Genomic DNA, 19,819 nt, shown 5'->3' on the forward strand with positions numbered 1-19,819 from the left:
AGAACTGTGCTGATCTCTACACCAGTCTTTCTCCTCTTCACCTGTCATTTTCAGGGGTTTCTAATTTGCTGTGTGATTCTGTGGTGGTTTTTGAAATTTATTTTTGATGTTTGACATGTTGTGAAATAAATTTCAAAACCCACAACATTCGAATATAACATTGCCAAAATATGGCACATTTCAGGTCCTGCTCAATGCTGTATTATTGTCACCAACATTACATTCCTGTTATGTGAACAGACGTTTAATAAATCTGTTGTGGTTCATCCTGATTCCTGGCCTGGTTGCCCCCCTTCCCCCTTTTCTATATCCTCCTGACAGCTTCAGACCAACACATGGGCACTGCTTTTAGTATCTTAGAGCGACAAGAGCCGCCTGTGCTGCAAAAGTTCCTTTCTGAGGACCTGAGAAGTCGCATATATTCTCTTCTTCCAAGATATAGCATGCATAAACTCCAGAGTGTGGAAATTAATGGGCAGAATATAGGGCCCAGATAGCCTGGTCCTACATTGATACATTGGTCCTACATTGAGTCCTTCTGTAGGGTCATGAAATGGTTAACTGTTGTTTAAAATATTGCTCTGGCCTACATAGCTGAAAACAGTGTACAATCTATTGACATCATCTGCCTGAAATGTATGTCCCTGCCTTACCACATTATAAGCTAAATAGATAAGAGTTTGAGCCATGATGTACCCTGCCCTCCTGTACATGTAACATTTAGAACTGTAAGATTTAGATAAGCAGAGAAATGAGCTAGTTTCCTATAGGACTATAAGTTGTATCCCTGAACATTTCATAAGTGCTGGCTTAGGACCAATAATAATTGTAGAAAGTTATAGAAGTAACAAATGAAAATTGTAGTTTATGCATATATTAGTTTGCATATGTTTAGTGAAAAGGGCATAAAAGTCCGTCCATTTCCTGTTTCTAATACTCTTGTAAGCAGGCTGTTCACTGCACTAGAGTCCGGCATGCTGTAATAAACCTCTTGAACTTTCTTCACGCCTCTGACTTTGTGTGTCCAAGTGACCTTTCACTTCCAGTTTCAAATGGGTCTCTCACTGCTTCTTTAGGCTTTCTTTTGGTCACCTAAGCAGTGGTGTAGCTAGCATATGTGACACCCGGGGCCCATCATTTTTTGGCACCCCCCCCCCATCTGAACAAAAATCATGATTTTTAGTAACAAGCCACACGTCACACATGAGTACCTAGGAAAAGACAGCATCTTACATACTGCAGTGAGCAGTACAACATTAATACACCCACTGTAAAACTAAACAAGCCAGACTAGTACAGATCAATCCTACACCGTCAATCCTAACAGAAAACCTTGTCTTTCGAACACACAGAACACAGAAAACACCTTCGCCTAGTATGGAATATGTCATCACAAACTAACCCTCCCCCTTTTACAAAACTGTAGTGTGGATTTTAGCCACGGTGGTAACAGCTCTGATGCTCATAGAATTCTGAGCATCAGAGCTGCTATCACCACGACTGGCACTAAAAAAACGCTCCACAGTTTTGTAAAAGGGGGGATAAAATAGAAATAAATAGACAAATGTTAAATTGAACCAGCAAGAAGCTGGACTCTGCATACAATGCAACACCACAGAAACAGTGATACATGTCTCCTAAAGCAATAAATAAATAGAAAATTTTTGTTCTACCTTTGTCTTTTCTGGTTTCAGCTTTCCTCATCTTCTTGTTACTCTCTTCCTTCCATCCACTGTCTGCCGTCTCTTTGTCCCTATATGGCATCTTCTCTCCTTCTATGCCCCTTCCAGAAACTGTATGCCTCCCCCTTCCATCTCTCCTTTCACCCCCATTGGTCTGGCATCTCTCTCCTCTCCTTCCCTTTCCCACACCTCTCTTCTGAAATCCATTTCTTCCCTCAATTTCCTTTTCAATTTATTTTCTGCATCCATCTAGATTACGTTCTTACTACCCTCTCATCAATTTCCTTTTTTACTGTCTACCTACAGCTCACCACCTCTTTCCCTCACCCCCTCCAGTATTTCCCTAACTCAATCCTTTTCCCCCATCATGTGCCCTCCTTTTATTTATCCCCTCCTTCCATCATGTGCCCTCTTTCTCTACCCCCTTCCATCTAGTACCTTCTCCTCTCTCTGTCCACTTCCATCGTCTGCTCCTTTTTTCTCTCCTCCCATTTCCTTCCTGCATTTGCTCCCTTATCTCTCCCATCTGCACTTCCATCCAGCATAGGCTCCCCCTCTACCTGCCACACTACCATCCAATGTCTGCCCTTTCTCTCTCCATCCTCCCCTCTTCAATAAGCATCTGCCCCCTTTCTTTCCCTCCAATCCAATTCCATCTAGTATCCTTCCCCCTTATGTCTCTCTCCCCTTTCCCTGTACATCAATTCCATCAGCACCATCCTTCCATACCACCCTACCCCGTTTCTCTCCCTGCACCACTCTTTCATTCCAGCAGTCCTGCTCCTTTCTCGCGATGACTGTAGCTGCCGGCTGCCGGTCCACCCCACTCCGACGTACTAGCTCTGGAGCAGAGTCGGCAGCCGCGTGCTGGAAGATCCCGCATGACTCCAGGCTTTGCTCCTGAAGAAGTAAGTTACTTCGGAGGGGGGTTGACCCGGCAGACACAGGGAATTGCAGCAAGGACCCGCGATGACTGCGTCTGCCGGGTCAACCCCCTCCGACATAAGTTACTTCTTTCGGAGCAAAGCCGGCAGACGAGTCATCGGGGGACCTTCCTGCACCTCAGTGCAACTACCGACTCTGCTCTAGAGCAGTGTTTTTCAACCTTTTTACACCCGTGGACCAGCAGAAATAAAATAATTATTTTGTGGACCGGCAAACTACTAAGACTGAAATTTAAAAAATACATTTCCACCCCATCTCCGCAAGCTCAGTCCCTGCAAACCATCTGATCCCATCCGCACAAGTCTCAGTTATGATTTTATATTGAACATAATTTATTAAAGTATAAAAAGAAACAATATTCTGTACAATTTTCATTTTATAAATATAGATATACAGAGCAAGGACCAACAAAACCCCTGTCTCCCCTCCCCTTCACATATATCCCCTCTACTATCAAGAAAACCCCTGTCTCCCCTCCCCTTCACATATATCCTCTCTACTATCAAGAAAACTGAACAAGCCAAATTATTATAGAATGCTACACAGAAATATCATGCTAACAGAATACTGCAGTCACACAGGAATAGTGTAAGGGGAGTGCCCCTTGTCCGAGAGAGCCCTAAGCCAGCTGGAAGCTAAAGAATCACTGCCTGGGCTTTGCAGTCCCCAGTTATGTCTCTAGCAGGATACATATTTCAAATCTGATATATTCTAATGACAAAATATAAATAAAATTATTTTTTTTCTACCTTTTGTTGTCTCTGGTTTCTGCTTTTATCTTCTTTTCACTCTTTTCCTTCCAGTGTTTGCCCTGTCTCTTCAATCCAGCATCTGCCCATTCCATCCACTGTCTGCCCCTTCCAGAAACTGTCTGTCTCCCCCTGCCATCTCTCCTCTAGACCCCCCCCCCTTTTGGTCTGGCATCTATCATCTTCCCTCTATTCCCTCATGGTCTGGCATCTTTCTCCTTTCATCTCTCTTTCCTTCCCCCCCTGTGGTTTTTAGCATCTCTCTCTTCTCATTTCCTCCACTCAGATCTGATATCTCTGTCTCCTTCCCCGTTCTCTGGCATCTCTCTCTCCTCTCTCTCTTCCCTTTCCTTCTCTGGTCTTCCTTCTTTATTTTTTGCCTCCGTCTAAATTAAATTTGTTCTTACTATGCAGTCCTCAAATTCCCTCTTTTCACTATGTCTACCCACAGCATGCCACCCCTTTCCTTCACCCTCTACTATCTCACTAACTCTATCTTCTTCCCCCATCCAGCTTATGAGCGTCGAGAGCAGCGCGGGCCATTCAGCACGGCTCCACGCGCTAGAAACAGCTAGCACAGTTTCATAGAAGAGGGGGTTAGTCCAGTGATTTTCCACTTTTTTTACTCTTGTTGGAAAAATACAGAACGAAAAAAGTGGAAAAATCACCTAAGTGTATAGCCCTTGATGGAGATTGCCCCAGCTTTGTTGTTTGGGCTGAGAACTTTTCAGTGACCCCTTGTACTTATGCATGTTTCTGGATATAGAATTGTGAGGATTTTAAAGAACTTAGGAGCCCTTTTACTAATATGCATTAAGTATTCTACGTTAGTTTTGCCATTTGTGTGCCCTAGGTCAGTGTTCTTCAAACTTTTTACACCTATGGACCGGCAGAAATAAAAGAATTATTTTGTGAACCGGCATCGGTCCACGGACCGGCGGTTGAAGAACACTGGGCTAAGTCGTGGGCAAGACCCCCCCCATCTCTACCCAATTTCCATCCCAGACCTCGCCCCATAATAGTACTAATTGTAACACTATTTTTTCCATTCATTTTTCATAGATACACACAATATAATCTTATTAACAACACATAATAACCACAAAATTAAACTACACAAAGCACACTAACAGCAGATGTAAATTCTCAGAACTGACATAATTCAATCACTAAATTCAAAAATAAAATCATTCCCCCCCCTACCTTTGTTGTCTCCCTCCCTCCTTGCTATGCTTTACCTTCTGGCCTGCTCCCGCCTGGCCATTTTATGCCGCCCCCGGTGTTATCTTTAGGCCGGCTCCCTCTTCCTCAATGATGCAGTGCACAAAGCTGCGGGCAGCGGCTCCTTGCGCGTCCCGCGCCTCATCTGGAAGCCTTCCCTCTGACATTGCGACGTCAGAGAGAAGGCTTCCGGTTCAGACACAGGACGCACGTAGGAGCCACTGCTCGTGGCTTTGTGCACTGAATCAGTGAGGAAGAGGGAGCTGGCTTGAAGATAACGTCTATCGCACCGTGGACCGGCGGTTGAAGAACACTGTTTTGGGCCTGATGTATGTGCCGGCCCTATGGACTGGCAGGAAATTTCTGTGGACTGGCACCGATCCACGGACCAGTGGTTGAAGAACACTGCCCTAGGTTCATGGTATATTTGTGGAGGCATGTCAGGGGCAAAGAATGGGCGTGGTAATGCTATTCAATTAGTGTACTGACAGTAGCATTCTCTAACTGAATAAGACTGACCTAACACGGGAGGCTTTAGCTAGGGTTAACATATTTTTCTCCAGGAAACTCCGGACACATGACCTCACCCCACTCCGCCTCTAGCTGCACTCTGCTCTGCCACAGCCCTGCTCAGTTCTGCCCAAGCCCTGGACCCACAAAGCCTCCTCTCTTCCGGACGAGCTCCAGCCGCGTCCGGAGGGTCTGGAGCATGCGCATGCTCAGAGGCCCTCCAGCTGCAGTAGGAGCTCATCGGGGCTTTTCCAAAACCCATACAAATGCCAAGTTTTGGAAAGTACGTCTGGGAGCCCGGCCAGTTCTCTAAAAAGAGGACATATTTGGATTTTCCCGGACGTCTGGTAACACTCCCTTTAGCGCCCCTTCTGCCTCCTAAATAGGAGGCAATAAGAGCTCCCATGTTAATTTTTTTTCAGTGGACACAAGGTAATGTTAACATTAGCACATGGCCAAAAATTCAACAAATAGAAACATGGCTATTTTACGGCTGCACTTGGAACAGAATTAGCAGGCGGAAAAGTCCTGCATAAGGATGCGCTAAGTCCTTTAACTAGCGCAGTCGAGTAAAAGGGCCCCTTCTGCACATTGGGATTGATATGTAGCCAGCGGTGCTCAGTGTTTTGCGGACTGCAGCTGGAAATTCAACACCAGGCCATGTCCAGGCTTCGGCATTGAACTTCCAGCTTTGTGGAGCTGGCTAAAGCATAGACAGTTAAATGTGATATAGGGTGCTTAATCAGCTATAGCGCACTGCATAACTCCCTCCCCCCTTTTGCTAAGCTGCTCTACTGCTGCCTGGAGTGCTAAATGCTCCAACAATGCTTTGATGTTCATAGAATTCCTTTGAGCATCGGAACAGTGTCGGAGAATGTAGCGCTCTGGTTTGTGGTAGAAATCTCTACCGCAGCTTAGTAAGAGGGCCAAAGATAGGACTGGCTTTTATGCAGTGATCTTGGCCAGTTTAGTGCTGAATATTGGCACTTAACTGGCCATGTGTTGACTCCATCTCCAGAACCCCTCCCCCATAGCCATTTTTAAGTTTGACACTAACCACTTAAGTAAGTGCCACTGAAAATGATCAGTTAGTCCTGAATAAGCAATTTAACCATTCAGGAGCTGTTTCTCCCTGGTTATATAGTACTCCCCCGAAATTCAAGTCAAAGCAGCTCCTGATTGGTGTAGCCTGACTTTAGTTCCCAGAAGAGGCAGTCAGAAAATGCCGCGAAAGACTGAGTCCGTGATTCGAGAACCGCAAATTCGTGGGGGTTTACTGCATCGCCTTGAATATCAACCCCATTAAGATTAATGCAATGATTCAAAGACATAAAGAGGGGAAGGGGTAAAACGTGGACGTCGCGGATCTAAACCCGCACGTCCTTAAAAATCTGAGGTCCGTGCCGTTTGTAGTTAGTTTCTGGCTCTGACAGACCTCGGTGACAATTTAGTGCTGACGGATCCGTCTCAGCATAGGGAGGGAAAAGTATTAGGATCCGTCAGCGCTAAAATGTCACCGAGGTCTGTCGGAGCCAGAGACTAGTGCTGGAGCGGCTCTAAAACGAATCCTTTAAACTGGTTTCCTGCAGCCCCAGTAAATCGGCTCTGACAGACCTCGATGACATTGTAGTGCTGACGGATCCTAATACTTTTCCCTCTCTATGCTGAGACGGATCCGTCAGTGCTAAATTGTCACCGAGGTCTGTCAGAGCCAGAAACTTAACTACAAGCGGCACGGACCTCAGATTTTTAAGAACGTGCGGGTTTAGATCCGTGAGGTCCGTCAGGTCTGTGAGGTCCGCGTTTTACCCCTTCCCCATAAAGAGGGTTATTTAGAAACATTCCATGCATAAATAGCAGTATGTAAACATGTAGACTCTACACATGTGGAAAAGGTGATTTCAGAAAGCTCATATTTACTGGTGATCTACACCATGCAAACTTGTCAGTGGTGCACGGTGAAGGAGAGGTTTAGGTAAGGTTACCATTTTTCAGGTCGCAAAAATCCGGATGCATGGCCCCCCCCCCCCCTGTTCTGTCTCCACCACCCCCCCCCTCACCCCCCCGCTCAGTTCCACCTTCCTTCGGCTCTGCCCCAGCCCTTCCCAGTTCAGCCTTGCCCCCCACAAACCTCCTCTCTTCTTCCCCGACAAGCTCCGGCCTCGCCTGGAGGGCCTGGAGCATGCGCAGACGTGTGTGACGTCATCTGCACATGCTCCGATGCCCTTTAGATACAGCTGGAGCTCGTCGTAGCTTTCCAAAACCCGGACAAGCTTCCGGGTTTTGGAAAGTCCGTCCTGAACCCCAGACAGTCTTCTAAAAAGACGTCTGGTGATCCTAGGTTTGGGCGGGACAATAATCTAGCCATGCATTATCTATTTTAGAAAAGAAAAACCTATATGAGAAAAAAAAATCCCCACTGAGTTTTACATTAGCTCAGAGGCAGGCATTCTTGTAGTTTTTTAAATTTACTAGCTGATGCCCCGGCGTTGCACGGGTATTTAATTATAGCAATAACACTGTAAATGGATTCAAATAAAGATACTTTATAGTGGTGAATGAAAGTATTTTTTTACAGCTTAATAAAAAGTACAATATTCAAATAATAATGTGAAATATTTGACAAAATGAATACAATACAACTAACGCAAAACGTGATTATAAACAACAATTTTAGTTTCACCTCCTGGAGCAAGAACATATAAATTCTTGGGTGAACCCACCCTTGAGCAAGCAACATAGAGTTGTGGGCAGCGAGACCCCCAGAACATATCACCCCAGGTAGTGAGGGATCTGCATACCAAGTTTCGTTCAAATCGGTCAAGCCGTTTTTGAATTAATGTGAGAATGGCAGCTTTTTACATTTTTTCCATTGACATGAATGGGTGAAATCAGATTTTCTGTTTGTAGCTCCGCCCACGTGTGCAGGTGGGCTGCGAGACCCCAAGAACATATCACCCCAGGTAGTGAGGGATCTGCATACCAAGTTTCGTTCAAATCGGTCAAGCCGTTTTTGCGTGATCGCGGCACATACATACATACACACATACATACCTCCGATTTTATATATATAGATTTAAGTGCTATGTATAATAGGCAAGGGCTTTACATAAGGAATTAACGCTGGCTTTTACTGAATCAAAGTAGAGATTTCTACCGTGGGCCAGCGAGTTAAATGCTCCAATGCTCACAGAATTACTACGAGCATCGGAGCATCTACCTCGCCGACCACGGTAGAAACCTCTACCATGATTTAATAAAAGGATTCCTACGGGAATAAACCTCCATTGTTTATTTCTGCCTCCAAGAAAACAAAAAATGAAAATTTATACTTACATCACTACTTAAATCAGCTTCACCTATTCATGCATTTACCAGAGATGTCAATGGTGCATGGTGAAGCCTATATAAGTAACAAGGCTGCAATCAGCATAGTTCTTCCTTTCAGCTGAGCACTGTTTATTCCAACCTCACTCCTCACCCACCCTTCATTTCTCGTGTTCTCTGCATGAAACAAAAGGAGGGAAGGGTTTGGATTTCAGGGTAGAAAACCCTCTGCTTTATCCACTGCAGACTCACCCTCTCCTCCTCACCCTCCTTTCCTGTTCACTGGAGGATTTGGAGCAGGAAACAGAGGGCTGTTCTTTGCTGAATAAGATAAAGAATATTTGCAAACATAACTGGAGCAAGACCTAGGTTTACCAGACGTCTGGGTCTTTTTCAAGGACTGTCTGGGAATCTGTCCGGGTTTAGCTGGCTTTCCCGACTCCCGTCTTGGTCTTTTTCGAGGACTATCTGGGAATCTGTCAGGGGAATCTGACGGGGTTTAGCTGGCTTTCCCGACTCCCCCACCTACCTCCTCCGCGGGCCTAGCCGCTGTAATTTAATCATCGGGCAGCTGGCAGCAGCAATGAGGTAAACCTGCGACTGCCAGCCTGCCCTGGAAGCTGCCTCTCTACAGTGACTTCCTGTTCCTGGATAGACAGGACTCACAGAGACTACGCGGGACTTGCGGAGAGGCAGCATCCAGAGCAGGCTGGCGGTAGTAGGCTTAGTTGTTGCTGCTGCCGTCCACCCAAGAATTCAATTACAGCAGCTGGGCCCGGGGAGGAGGAAGGTGAGGGAGTCAGGAGCTAGAGAGATCATGAGGGGAAGCAGCTGGAGAAACAGCAAAGAGGGAGGTCTGGAGAAACAGCATGAAGGGAGGAGGGAGGAGGTTGGAGAAACAGCATGGGTGAAGGGAGGGAGGGGACTGGAGAAGCAGCATGGATTGGGGCTGGATAAACAGCATGGAGGGATGGAGAGAGGGAGGGAGAAACATCACAGAGGGAAGGAGAGAGAGAGATAAACATAGGGTTACAAACTTACAAGTCATCTGGGAAAACCCGGAGATGTCCTCTTTTTAGAGACTGTCCAAGTGCCTGTAGGGATTTCCAAAACCCAGCAGTTTGTCTGAGATTTGGAAATCCCTGACCTCAGGGCCGTGTCTAGAAGGCGTCTGCGCATGTGCGTACATCGATGCGATGATGTCATACATATACATGCATGCATGTGACATCATTGTGTTGATGTCTGCGCATGCGTGGACACCCTCCAGACATCGTCCCAATCTTGGGGATGTTCGTGTCGGGTTGGGGGGGGCAGAATGGAGTGGAGCTGGAGGCAATACGGGGCAGGGCTGAGGGCTGAATGGGGTGGGACTAGCTGTCCTCAGTTTTAATAGAGGAAATCTGGCAACTTTAGATAAACAGAATAGACGGCAGGAGGAGGACTGGAGAAGCATTATGGAAAGGAGAGAGTGCTAGAGAAAAAAGCATGGAGTAGAGTAGTGCTGGATGGGAGGGGAGAGACAGAAACAGCAGGAGAAGAGATAGGATGGAGAGGGGCGTCCAGGTGTGTGTGGGGACGAGGGGGTTGGAAAGAGAAAGAGAGAGAAAGAGAAAGAAAGAAGCACCCACAGGAGAGGGGGGTTGGAAGTAGAGAGAGAAAAAAAGCACCTTTGAGGGATGAGGGTTGAAGGGAGAGAGAGAGAGAAGCACTAAAAGGGTACAGAGGATGGAAACAGGGACCAAGAAAATGGGTGGTGTGGGCGGGGCTGTGGTTGGAGTTTGGGCTGGGTCATGTGTCCTCTTTTTGTTTTCACAAATTTAGTATCAGCCATTGGGCTAGATTCACTAAGCAACTGATTGTGTACTGATCACGATTTTCCTCCAATTTGATTCACTAACCTCTCCTCTGGTCCCTGCATGCAAATGAGGGGAAACGGCATGCAAAGTAGGAAGGACGCGATTCACTAAACATTTTTCAGGCACACCGACTGGCTGGCCGATCCTAAAACAAGCACCAGTTGCTTGCGCAAAAACCCTGCTCAGACCACCCTGTTCTCTGCCCCGACTCTCCAGCTCCTGAGTTTCAGAAGCCGTGTGGGCAGGCAAAAATTCAGAAGCCGCCAAGTTTAAATTCTCTGAGTGTTTTTATTCTCCAACTTCCAACTCATTTACAGCTGAAATCCCAGCCAACTTCCACCAGCCCTGCTCTCTGCCCCGAGTAAAGCATCTCCTGCTCTGCTGACATAAAAAAAAGTTAAAACCACGGGCTCGTGAAAAGTAAAAAGCAGTCACAGCCCTATCCGCCTCCTGCTTATTCTTATGCCTTTTCTCCCTCCCACCCCTAAACCCAACATTTTGCAGATGTCGGTTTCTAGCGCGGAGAGCATGCGCAGACCATCTACAGGAAAAGCAGATGATCTGCGCATGCGTCAGGATCACTCACTAGCGGTCGGTGGGGGGCGTTCCTCCGATCACCCCCATTTGCATGCTGGCCCTACGTGAATTCGTCAGCCTGCCGCAGATCGGCCACGGACGGGCAGATCAGTGAATCGAGCCCTATGCATCCTCCATGCTATGTTGCCAAATTTGCAGCTTCAACCACAAGATGAACCCTGTATCTGATTACAGCACCTTTACTTCCAGAATAAAACACACAAAAAAACCCCCACAGGCATAGCGAGGGTGGGAGGCACCCAGGGTGGTGGCGCCGCCTCACCCTTTTCTCCGCCCCACACGCGTGCCTACCCCTTCCCTTTCCCTGTACCTGTTTAGCTTCCCCAGCGGGAGCAGCATCTCCAACTTGCTGCCCGAGCTGGCGTCGGCTTTCCCTCTGACATCACTTCCTAGCCGCGGGACCTGGAAGTAACGTCAGAAGGGAGGCACCAGGGCCGACACCAGCAGCAGGTTGGAGCTGCTGCTCACGCTGGTGAAGAGTTAGGTATGGTGGTGGCAAGGTGAAGGCGTGTGCACGGCAAGAGAGAAGTGGGAAAGGATGGGGGTGGGGGCAGATAGGAGGAGAGGTGCCCGGGGCGGTCGTCCCCCCTTTAGTATGCCACTGTTGAAAATGGCCCTCTTTAATACTATAAAATGGAGACTTTTTACCTCATGATTAAGGTTTTTACTTCTTTACTGATAAATCATATATACCTACCGAGTCAAAAGTATTCTATGAAAGTGTTTACCAAAGTTGAAAATAAGGTGATTTAAGAAATGAGGGCTGCTTTTAACCACAAGATGGCGCTGACTTGCAAAGAAACTGTAGGAACGCTCCAGGACAGGCAGCTGATGAGACTTCTCTCCTTCCAAAGTTGTTCTCAGTTCAAACTATGCTTCTACACTTAATTGCGTTTCTTTCAGAAATTACTAGGCAACACCCCCCCAGACGGGTGATTTAAAGGTGATGCGTTTGTAGATGACTCTACAGCTCAGTGCACACCATGTGATGCCAGGATAAGGTGGAGTTCAGCTTTAAGGGGGCGTCTCTAGCTCTCTTCTTCAATCTTCACAATCCCACACCGGAGAAATGCCACTGCTTTTTCACCCTCGTCCCTTTCGTGTCTCTCACGTTTTCATCCCTCCATCCCATTCATTTATTCATTCGTTCTCTCTGCTGATAATCCAGACAAGATTCACTAAGTGGGGTGAAAATCGAGTAAAGGTACGTTTCCTTTTTCCTTGCATATATTGGAGTTTTGGGCACTATTATGGAGTGTGTCGAGGTTGTCTGACTGTGGATTCCTGGAGGGTGACGCTGACAGCATTTTTATTTTTCAGTTCTTCTCAGAATTCATGCTAACACTTTGCTGCTGGTTGTTAGCGTTGCCTGTAGTCCCCTATATTTTCTGGCTGCAGCTGTGTGTTTCGTTTCTCGCCTGTCATTTCAACTTTTGCTGTGAAAGCATCAAAGGTATGAAAGCCACTGCCGACTGAGACCAAAACCTGGAGGAACAAGCAGCTCATTGTTTGATCAGGTGTAATAAAGATGTGTGGTCATTAGTTTCAGTTTATGCCTTTGTGCAACTGATGAATTCACCCCGTCTTTATAGGAGAAATTCACATAGATCACTGCCAGAAAATAATTCATTCGGAGGTTTTGCTATGCACATTACCAGATTCATGTCGGTCATGGCATACAGAAAAATAGCCTATTCGGAGAGATTGCCCTCTGTGAAAGAAACCTACGGGCTCCTTTTACAAAGGTGCGCTAGCGGTTTTAGCGCGCGCTACAATGCCGCCTGTGCTAACCCCGCGCTACACGGAAAATACTAACGCCAGCTCTATGGAGGCGTTAGCATCTAGCGCGCGGGGTATTATAGAGCGCACTAAAATCGCTAGCGCAGCTTCGTAATCGGAGCCCTATATCTTCCAAGCCTTTTCTGCCAAAGTACTTACTTAAACTTCTTGGTTGCTTAAAGTGTGACAGATTTGACACACTTTGACATTGACATTGTTTCCCAGTCTTGCAAATGAGATTCATTGTGTTTTGTCAACAAAACTTTCTTTCTTATAGCGAGGAGGATTAGGTAAGATTTGCAACTTAGGGTTTGTTTGCATCACTGTTAAATTTTTATAAATATTTTTGTGTTAAAAACTTTATCTATATATATGTATAGTAATAACATGTCATCTGCATCCCTATGTTATCTGTATTGGTGAGTATGTAGCCCTGGCCCTGTTTTAGACTTCACTAGGCGATCATCTAGTTGACGCTCCAGTGCATTAAAGCTGGCTGGGTACACAATATTTGTTTTTCAGGCAGAGGCCAGGATTGGAGATTCCCCCAGGATGCCGGAAAGGCTATGCTTCACACACTTACAGTCACACAGTCCTCCAATAAATGCAGACCAGACAGCTAGATATGCTCTGAACCGCAAGATAAGTCTTCAAGTAGTTTTTCATTTCTATCTATTAGAGATAATTATAAGAAAAGCTATACTGGGACAGCCTGATGTTCCATATAACCAGCATCCTGCTTTCCAACAGTGGCCAATCCAGGTACCTGGCAGAATTCCAAAAAGTAACAACATTCCATGCTACTGATTCCAGGCTAAGCAGTAGCTTCCCCCCATGTCTGTCTCAGTAGCAGGCTATGGACTTTTCTTCCAGGAACTTATCCAAATCTTTTTTAAAATCCAGCTACACTAACAGCTGTTACCACATCCTCTTGCAATGATTTCCCCCAAGTGAAAAATTTTTTTCCCTCCTATTTGATTTCAAGGTATTTCCCTGTAAATTCACTGAGTGTTCCCTAGTCTTTGTAATTTTTAAAAGAGTAAAAAAATCGATTCACTTTTACCTGTTCTGTGCCACTCGGGATCTTTTAGACTTCAAACATATCCCCCCCACACCTCAGGTTTTTTTTTTTCCAAGATAAAGAGTCCCAACCTTTTTTAGCCTTTCCTCATATGAGAGGCGTTCTATCCCCTTTATTATTTTGGTTGCTCTTCGAACCTTTTCTGATTCTGCTACCGTTTATACTCGAATATAAACCGAGAGTTTTGGGCCACATAAATGGACCAGAAACAGGGGGCCTTGGCTTATATTCGGGTCATCGCACACCCGCCCACCCCCTCCCGGGCTTGTTGCAGGCCTCCGCCGGGCCTGCCGTATGGCCTGGTGGAGTCTGGCTGAGATAGGAAGGATGCCTCCCGTCGTCTGTACCGACAGAATCTGACAGGTTTTTTTTTTACCTGCCTCCCTTCGCATACCTTTTTGAGTCCCTGCTCAGAAGGAGAATTTCTTGCTTCCGATACAAAAATTTTGATGATTTTAACACAACGTTGTTTTCCACGTTCACTCTCTACATGTGATACATTGGATATCCTAGACCCCTGAGGAAGGAATGTTTCTCCGAAACACAGACCGTGTTGGGTCTGTATTTCATGTACTGTATATGAGAGCCATTTTTTAAGCATTACAATTTTGTAGGCTTTTTTAATAAAGATTCCTGTACCTTGTACATTTCATTCTGCAGCTTTTTTTCTTGTTTTTGGAGTTCACCTTTTACTGCAGATTCATTGGATTTCTTTGTTTTTACCAAAATTGTGTGCACAATTTTTAGGGATTTTTATAGAACTTTGTGGTTGATGATCAGAATTGAATGAAATAATGAAGGTATAGTTTAGGGGGTGAAGAACTTATGTGCACGATGGAAGAGCGGGACTTGGGTGTGATTGTATGTGATGATCTTAAGGTGGCCAAACAGGTTAAAAAAGTGACGGTGAAAGCTAGAAGGATGCTAGGGTGCATAGGGAGAGGTATGGCCAGTAGGAAAAAGGAGGCATTGATGCTCCTGTATAAGACTGGTGACACCTTATTTAGAATATTATATACAACTAGCTGATGCCCCGGCGTTGCACGGGTATTTAATTATAGCAATAACACTGTAAATGGATTCAAATAAAGATACTTTATAGTGGTGAATGAAAGTATTTTTTTACAGCTTAATAAAAAGTACAATATTCAAATAATAATGTGAAATATTTGACAAAATGAATACAATACAACTAACGCAAAACGTGATTATAAACAACAATTTTAGTTTCACCTCCTGGAGCAAGAACATATAAATTCTTGGGTGAACCCACCCTTGAGCAAGCAACATAGAGTTGTGGGCCGCGAGACCCCCAGAACATATCAACCCAGGTAGTGAGGGATCAGCATACCAAGTTTCGTTCAAATCGGTGAAGCCGTTTTTGAATTAATGTGAGAATGGCAGCTTTTTACATATTTTCCATTGACATGAATGGGTGAAATCTGATTTTCTGTTTGTAGCTCCGCCCACGTGTGCAGGTGGGCCATGAGACCCCCCAGAACATATCACCCCAGGTAGTGAGGGATCTGCATACCAAGTTTCGTCCAAATCGGTCAAGCCGTTTTTGAATTACAGTGAGAATGGCAGCTTTTTACATTTGTTCCATTGACATGAATGGGTGAAATCTGATTTTCTGTTTGTAGCTCCGCCCACGTGTGCAGGAGGGCCGCGAGACCCCCCAGAACATATCACCCCAGGTAGTGAGGGATCTGCATACCAAGTTTCGTTCAAATTGGTCAAGCCGTTTGTGAATTACTGTGAGAATGGCAGCTTTTTACATTTGTTCCATTGACATGAATGGGTGAAATCTGATTTTCTGTTTGTAGCTCCGCCCATGTGTGCAGGGGGGCCGCGAGACACCCAGAACATATCACCCCAGGTAGTGAAGGATCTGCATACCAATTTTTGTTCAAATTGGTCAAGCCGTTTTTGAATTACTGTGAGAATGGCAGCTTTTTACATTTTTTCCATTGACATGAATGAGTGAAATCTGATTTTATGTTTGTAGCTCCGCCCACGTGTGCAGGTGGGCCGCGAGACCCCCAGAACATATCATCCCAGGTAGTGAGGGATCTGCATACCAAGTTTCGTTCAAATCGGTCAAGCCGTTTTTGCGTGATCGCGGCACATACACACAAACATACCTCCGATTTTATATATATAGATTATGGAGGCCACACCTTCAAAAAGATATAAAAAGGCTGCTAAAATGGTATGTGTCTTCATCAAAAGGCGTATGGGGACAGACTTAAAGATCTCAATCTGTATACTTTGAAAGAAAGGTGGGAGAGGGAAGATACGACAGAGACCTTTAAATACCTGCATAATGTGAATGCCCTTGAGTCGAGTCTCTTTCATTTGAAAGGAAACTCTGCAATGAGAGGGCATAGGATGAAGTTAAGAGGTGACAGGCTCCGGAATAATCTAAGGAAATACTTTTTTCCAGAAAGGGTGGTAGATGTGTGGAACAGTTTTCCAGAGGAGATGGTGGAGACAAAGACTGTGTTGGAATTCAAGAAAGTATGGAAGAGGCACGTGGGATCTCTTAGAGAGAGGAAGAATATAATGGTTACTGCGGATGGGCCATTTGGTCTTTATCTGCCATCATGTTTCTATGTTTCTATGAAGGAGGCCAAACACCACAAGCAGGTGCTCATTAGCCAGCTCTCTCCAGTCCTGCAGTAGGTTCTAAGCCCCCCAGAGATGAGGGTGCTCCAGATACTGGAGCAGTTCGCCATTGAGGGAGTCTCGGAGCATGATTCACATCGGCCAAGGGGCCATGAAAGTGAGTATTGTGGCATATTTGTCTCCTTGTTTCAATACCACCTCACCCTCCTTGATAGGAGTATGTGTATTATTTTAGCAATGTACGAGATGAGATATGAGGTATACGGGGGTTTCCCCAAAGCCACAGAAGGGCACCATTGTTAATTAGGACTCACAAACCCGTAACAGAGGAAATTATGAAACCTGATGGGAACATATTGTTATAGTGATTGAGTCAGTGCTAGAGGAGCAAAAAGGGATATGCCTCAGGGTGACTCAGAGGTTTGGCAACCAGATGTCACTGGTGCAGAAAGACCCATATCATCATTGGCATATATCTCACACAGTAAAGATGACAGGTTAGGAGATAATGGCATGCTGCTTACTCATAGCCAGGTGTAATAGCATCAGGTAGATATTCCAGTAACATATCTGTAACAGAGAGGAGGTAGACTGCATGATTTTTGAGAGTACAGTTTGACTCATGGACATTTTTATTACTCCTTATCTGCAGGAGAAGGTACTTCCAGGAAACAGGACACAGGATCACCTGAGGGGCATCCAGGAAATGCACCATCAGAGGAAGGTCAGCCTTAGGAACCTCCATAGCTGGAAGAGAAGACAGAGGAACCTCCATCTTCCAAAGATCAGCAAAAGGAGCTGTCATCCTCAAGTACCAGTGGGAGGAAGTGCCAGCTATGAGTCAGCCAGAAAGCCCAGCATCCTTGCACCTTCCCTCACCATTCCATCTAGGTTAGAATGTAGATGAGGATCACTTTCAATGATTGGTACAGGAATAGGTGCCCCCCACCCCAAACCTCACAATGACAAATGATCTGGGGGCCATTTAGGAGAAAATGGGCCTGCAGCTAGAGCTGCAGTACACATAGCTGAAGGTGAAAAGGGAAAGTGTTATGCTGCAGTATGAACTTGTAGAGCTGCAGTGTGAGCAATTGGACTTACTACAGGACAATATCACCTCCAGTAGGAATATCTGGCACTGCAGTGAGAGCAGGCCCAACATTTGGCCTGCAGAGCTGCTTGCTTGGGACACAGAGGGGCAATACCAGACACAAGGGAAAGGACAGGGTCACAGAGAAGAGATACTGAACATGAGGAGAAAATAGGGACAGGGACACAGAGGGTAGACACTGGACAGGACGGATAGAAACACACAGAAAAGATTAATGCTGGACACAGAAGAAGTGCCAAAAGAACAGGAGAGATTGAAGAAAAGCAGAAGAGAAACACGAGGACCAAAGAAATGCTCGGACAGCAAATGCAGAAGAAAGATTTTTTTTTCTGAATTTGTTAATTGCAATATGTCAACTTGGGGAAATGTGCATCCTCCTTTCACCTCCCCCTAGTCCCCACTACCTTGGAGGCAATGGTGTTATAAGGGACCTATCTCATTTTTTCTGCCCAGAACCCATTCAGTCTTAGCTACACCATTGTTTCTGAAGGCTGTATAGGAGTACACCTCTGGTCCTGTTGAGACACTTGAAGTGGCTCTTTAGGAGTCTGAAGAGGCACTCTATGGCTGACCTGGTCCATGGATAAGTCCTGTTGTATTGCTTTTCCAGAAACATGTATGTCTGCCTGATGGGTGTCATGAGCCAGGTCTCGAGGGGATGGCTCTTAACACCTGGAGTATGGAAAGAAAGGAAAATAAATGGGAACAGTTACATGATTTTGCACATTCACAATTGTACAAGGCAGTTTGCATGGTAACGTGTTCAGTTTGCATTGCTGGGGCCTGGAAAATATGGGGAAGATGGAGTATGCATGTGTCAGGCTTCCTTCAGGGCAGCTCTGGATCTGGGGTCCAACCTGGCTGGAGTTTCCGTTGGTCCTTCACTTGGTTAGTACTCAGTGCTTCCACCTGGAAAAAAAGATGTATAAGCGGGTAGATTCATCCTCTTCTTCCCCCCCCTCCCCTCCCAAGAGAAATCCAAACAACTTCTAAGAACAAGGTTGGCTAATAAGTTAAACTGATTTATTTGATTTATGTACATAGGCCTAATCAATAAACAAATTGTTAGGAAAAGTTTTTTACAATTCTAGTACTTCCATGCTTAAACCAGCATGTGCAGATAATTCAACAGCATTTGTATACTATTCAGATAAACCCTCTGTTTATAGTCTCTTGAACCTTTAACTCTCAGGTCATATCTAGCATCTCCAAAACCTTTAAGCCCCTTTCAGTTCTGACTGCCAACATTGTGGTTATAGGCTCCTCCCAAGCTTCTTAGCTTAGTCACTAAGTGGGCTTGGCTGTGTACTTAGATCCTTCCTTCCCTTTCCAATCCACCCTTGCCCAGTCCCCAAGTTCTCACCCAATTCATGGAAGCATTTAAGGATAGGTGGGTGTTGACCTTCCTGGCTGGTGGGCTTGACCCAGTGGTTATCCCTTAGCTCTGAGGGTCACTGGCCCTCCCAACAGTGCTCCACCTCCACCATTAGTCTTCAGGAAGCCTTCTTCCTTGCTGGACCGCAGGCGTTGATCGCACCCCAATGGCCAGGCGCCTTTGTTGGGCTACTAGTGCCGCTCCACACTTCGGCAGCCTTCCTTTCCTTTGAGAGGAGCCTCTGGGGTAGCTTCCTGCTGGGGCTCCAAGTTGCCAATCCTCAACAGGGCTCGGCAACCACCAGTAACAGGGCTGCCTCTGCTCTTCTCGGCCCTCAGACACCGAAGGTGCCTCCGCAGCCCCTTTCCTTCTGCCCTGAGCTGTTCCCAAAGGCTGTTAATCTTCTGCCCTGATCTCTCTCTGCTCCCAAGGGCTGCCGATTCATTTTTTCAAGAGTACCCCTAATGATATACCTCTGCTTGTACACAGCATGCCAGCTCTAAAAAGAACTCTGTGTCAGCAGTGACAGAGTTTACCATCTAGGGATCTACATCTCAAATGAGAATAATACAGAGATATGACCACTGGCATAATGAGGGTAGGAGGCACCCAGGGTGGTGGTGCCCACCCCCCACACCCTCCTCTCTGCACCTCATGCCCTCCCTTCCCTCTTACCTCTTTAAATCTTCACCAGCGCGAGCCACTTCTCCAAAAGTGATTTCAGAAGGGAGCCATGCCAGTGCAAGCAGCAGGCCAGAGAAGTTGCTAATACTGGAAAAGATTTAGGGTACGAGTATGGTGTGGGGGGGGGGAGGTGCCAGCACTCCCACCAAGATGGTACCTGGGAAATGCAGGAAGAGTCAGGCTTGCCATTCAGAGGATGGCGGGCCTGCCGGCCGGAGGAAGAACTCATCCATCCGGTCAGCGATTAAGGCTAGTGGAGGCGGGGTGGGGA

The 19,819-nt window shown here is 46.0% G+C and overlaps 1 protein-coding gene across 14 annotated transcripts in view; it reads left to right on the plus strand.

The window, feature by feature from the left end:
* The first annotated feature begins 11,851 nt into the window (after window positions 1–11,851).
* Window positions 11,852–19,819, plus strand: part of NPY5R (neuropeptide Y receptor Y5) — a 35,101-nt gene continuing 27,133 nt past the window's right edge. For 9 of the 14 annotated variants that reach the window (XM_033941639.1, XM_033941669.1, XM_033941687.1 and 6 more), the window contains exons 1-2: window positions 11,953–12,094; window positions 12,211–12,343. Coding sequence is in view for 2 of the 14 variants with exons in the window: in XM_033941622.1 (XP_033797513.1) it covers window positions 11,960–12,094 (135 nt within the window). In the remaining 12 variants the exon portion in view is untranslated. Of the gene's footprint in view, window positions 12,095–12,210; window positions 12,344–19,819 lie in introns of all 14 variants that reach the window. The other 5 variants (XM_033941622.1, XM_033941629.1, XM_033941650.1 and 2 more) reach the window with 3 other exon arrangements.

Source organism: Geotrypetes seraphini, chromosome 1, assembly GCF_902459505.1.
Source record: "Geotrypetes seraphini chromosome 1, aGeoSer1.1, whole genome shotgun sequence".
Classification (NCBI taxonomy): Eukaryota; Metazoa; Chordata; class Amphibia; order Gymnophiona; family Dermophiidae; genus Geotrypetes; species Geotrypetes seraphini.